This window comes from Ylistrum balloti, unplaced genomic scaffold, assembly GCF_031769215.1.
Source record: "Ylistrum balloti isolate Yb309-2 unplaced genomic scaffold, AGI_CSIRO_Ybal_v1 Utg370178, whole genome shotgun sequence".
In the NCBI taxonomy this organism is placed as follows: Eukaryota; Metazoa; Mollusca; class Bivalvia; order Pectinida; family Pectinidae; genus Ylistrum; species Ylistrum balloti.
The window spans coordinates 263,432-266,266 of record NW_026782165.1 but is presented as its reverse complement, the minus strand read 5'-3'; the positions used below and the strand labels follow the sequence as shown (position 1 = coordinate 266,266).

At 40.0% G+C, this 2,835-nt stretch overlaps 1 protein-coding gene across 1 annotated transcript; it reads left to right on the top strand.

Moving 5' to 3' along the window:
• The first annotated feature begins 1,926 nt into the window (after positions 1 to 1,926).
• LOC132551126 (L-xylulose reductase-like) lies at positions 1,927 to 2,835 on the top strand. Its single transcript, XM_060215234.1, has one exon. The coding sequence runs from the start codon at positions 1,927 to 1,929 to the stop codon at positions 2,659 to 2,661; it is 735 nt and encodes a 244-aa protein (XP_060071217.1). The 3' UTR covers positions 2,662 to 2,835.

The window sequence follows — 2,835 nt, the reverse complement described above, 5'->3', positions numbered from 1 at the left end:
TGTATTACTCTCATATTTTCATCATTGAGTAAACAATGAATAACTTATCAGGTAAACCTGAAGTACTGTGTTTGTAACACGGCAAACCTAACCGACATGGATACGGACATGTCATATACATAAATAAATGTACACATACAGGTATTATTTGTTGCCTGAGGTACACCGCACGCCACTCTCTAATGTGTGAAACTATACAACAGAAAGACTAATTAATGCAGGTATTATTTCGAAAACTGTCGAATTAAAAATGACTTTTTTAATTGCCGATCAATTTTGTGATCGCTATTTCGTCATATCCACGCGAGTTGTGCGCGCGATATTGTTTATTGCATGTGTGCGCACGATGTGTGTTTTGAGTTACCTCATCTGTATTGCAGCTATTTTCGGAACATACTAACATGAGTGGGAGTGGTAAACATGAGCGGATTTCCGCACTTGTTCATGTACATGTACAATACATGTAGTCTGTGTCTACACGAATTTACTTCTAAATGTTAAGCTGCATTTGAGATAATGTACTAAAAAGAAATTCGTAATATCACGGGTTTGCAAGTTCGATCCCAAGTATTGTCATATTTCCCCGTTATTTTTTAATAGCCTACATGTAATTGTAGCAGAGAGTGTAGTTTAATTTAATTATTCAAGCCTCGCACCGGTTACTGGCCAAATCGCGACCTGTAATCTCAAGTGATAATGAAAGACAGTCGATTAGTCACGTGATAATATTAGTAACAAAGATTCCGACTTGAAAATGGATGTATGGTAAATGTCATCTCAATGCTAAATATCTATTTGTGATTAGTAAAAACCATATCCTAAATAGTTATTACGTAATTGAAATCATCTTTTGTTTAACCCATCCTTAAACATTTCCTTCATGGTGACGCTGAGCGCACTTTTTTTATATAGATGACGGCTTTGAACTGAAATAGGTTCCACGACGGTAAAGCACATTACCTCTAGGAACTATCGTACTAGTGAATACTGTTAAGGCATAATGAGACACAATATGTTACATAAATTCAGGATTATCATAACCTGATCACAATTGATACATTTTTTGATACAGTAATAATTCAACATATTATTGAACTGTTTAATCAAGACAGAAATTGGAGCAGGAGTCAGGACGGTCTCTATATTCTGTAGGTTTGCTGATGTTGTTTAAAATGCAAGAAAGACTCAAACACAAACATTCACGACACTGGTATAGACTACATGTGTTTGACCTCAAAATAAAGTGATTTTGTCATTACAAGGATAATTTGGCGTGTTGTAAGTACGAAAAACACGCGTTTACGTACTGTGTCACTAATACTTACGCTGCCATTTTGTGCACGTGATTGCATATTAAATGCCTTATCAAAAATGTCACATGCAATATTTGAGAGGAGGCGGGTTTTTAATTAAAAGGAGTGTCCCGAATAAACTGAGTGATCAAGCTGGACATTACAAATCGGTTGTGAATAAGGGATTAGCATAGCGTATAATCCACGTACAATCATTTAAAATGTTTTTATCGTGATGTCAATTTAGCTAATATGAGATTTTCAGCCAAAGCTAGGTTTAATCGGGTTTGAAGGATCACCCACCTGCTGACAAAAGACAAAAAAAAAAAAAAAAAAGATAAAAAAAAATGTACGACTTTTAGAATCAAAGGTTTTTACACTGGAATTCAAATTTGTGATGCATATTTTAGAAAGAGAATAGTTCGATATACCGATTTATATTTGTTTAGGTCAGGGAGATAACTCGACTCATGTCTATATCCAGACAAAGTTAGCCTTATCTTTTGTACAGTCATATAGTTTATCTCTAATTTTAAGGTCATCCTTCAACTGATAGCTGATGATATTGTAAACCCGACACATTAATACACTGAAAGGAGGCATATCGCCCCGTCGTCTCCATAACCATACAGAGATGGAGATCCGCCTTGACAATAAAAAGGCTCTGGTGACAGGAGCGGGCCGTGGAATAGGACGTGGAATCGTTAAGGGTCTTGTCGAGTGTGGGGCTGAAGTGTATGCCCTTAGTATCACGCAGGCTAACCTTGACGACCTTAAGTTGGAGTTTCCGTCCATCAACACAATTCAGGTCGACCTAAAGGACTGGGAGGCGACACGAGCCGCCGTGGAAGGCGTTGGGCCTCTGGATTTACTCGTCAACAACGCAGGCGTGTCGCCGCCACCGGTGCCTTTCGTAGACACGGATAAGAAAACATATGAAGATGTATTTAGTGTTAATCTTATGGCCGCCATTAATGTTAGCCAGGTAGCTGCACGAGGCATGCTGGCGAGTGGGAAGGGTGGAGCCATTGTCAACATCTCAAGTGTGAACTCTTGTATTGCCATCAACCAGACCTCGCCCTACAACATCGCCAAAGCCGGACTGGACATGATGACGAAGTGTATGGCCATGGAGTTGAGTCCAGCCATCAGGGTCAACTCTGTTAACCCCACTGTATGTATGACGGCCATGGGAAAACATCATTGGTCTGACCCCAAAAAAGCGGATCCATGGAAGGCAAGACATCCAATGGCCAGGTTTGGAGAGGTAGAGGAAGTTGTCAATACAGTGTTGTTTCTTCTCAGCGACAAAGCGTCCTACACCACTGGAACATGCATTCCTGTGGACGGGGGACTGCTTTGTAACTAGGACTATAGCTTCCGTAATAGGCGTCCCGCTGATAGGCTATTGCCCTGTAAGTAGGTCACAAACTTCCGAAATATTTTCCTGTAGCAGGGTACTGCTCCTCTACTGGGATGTAAACTTACGGAATATGCTCGTGCTTGTTGACACTGTACTGCTCTGTTACAGGGACACTCGTTT

Excerpts from the sequence above, each read along its gene's own strand:
- LOC132551126 (XM_060215234.1), top strand. The coding sequence starts at position 1,927 with ATGGAGATCCGCCTTGACAATAAAAAGGCTCTGGTGACAGGAGCGGGC.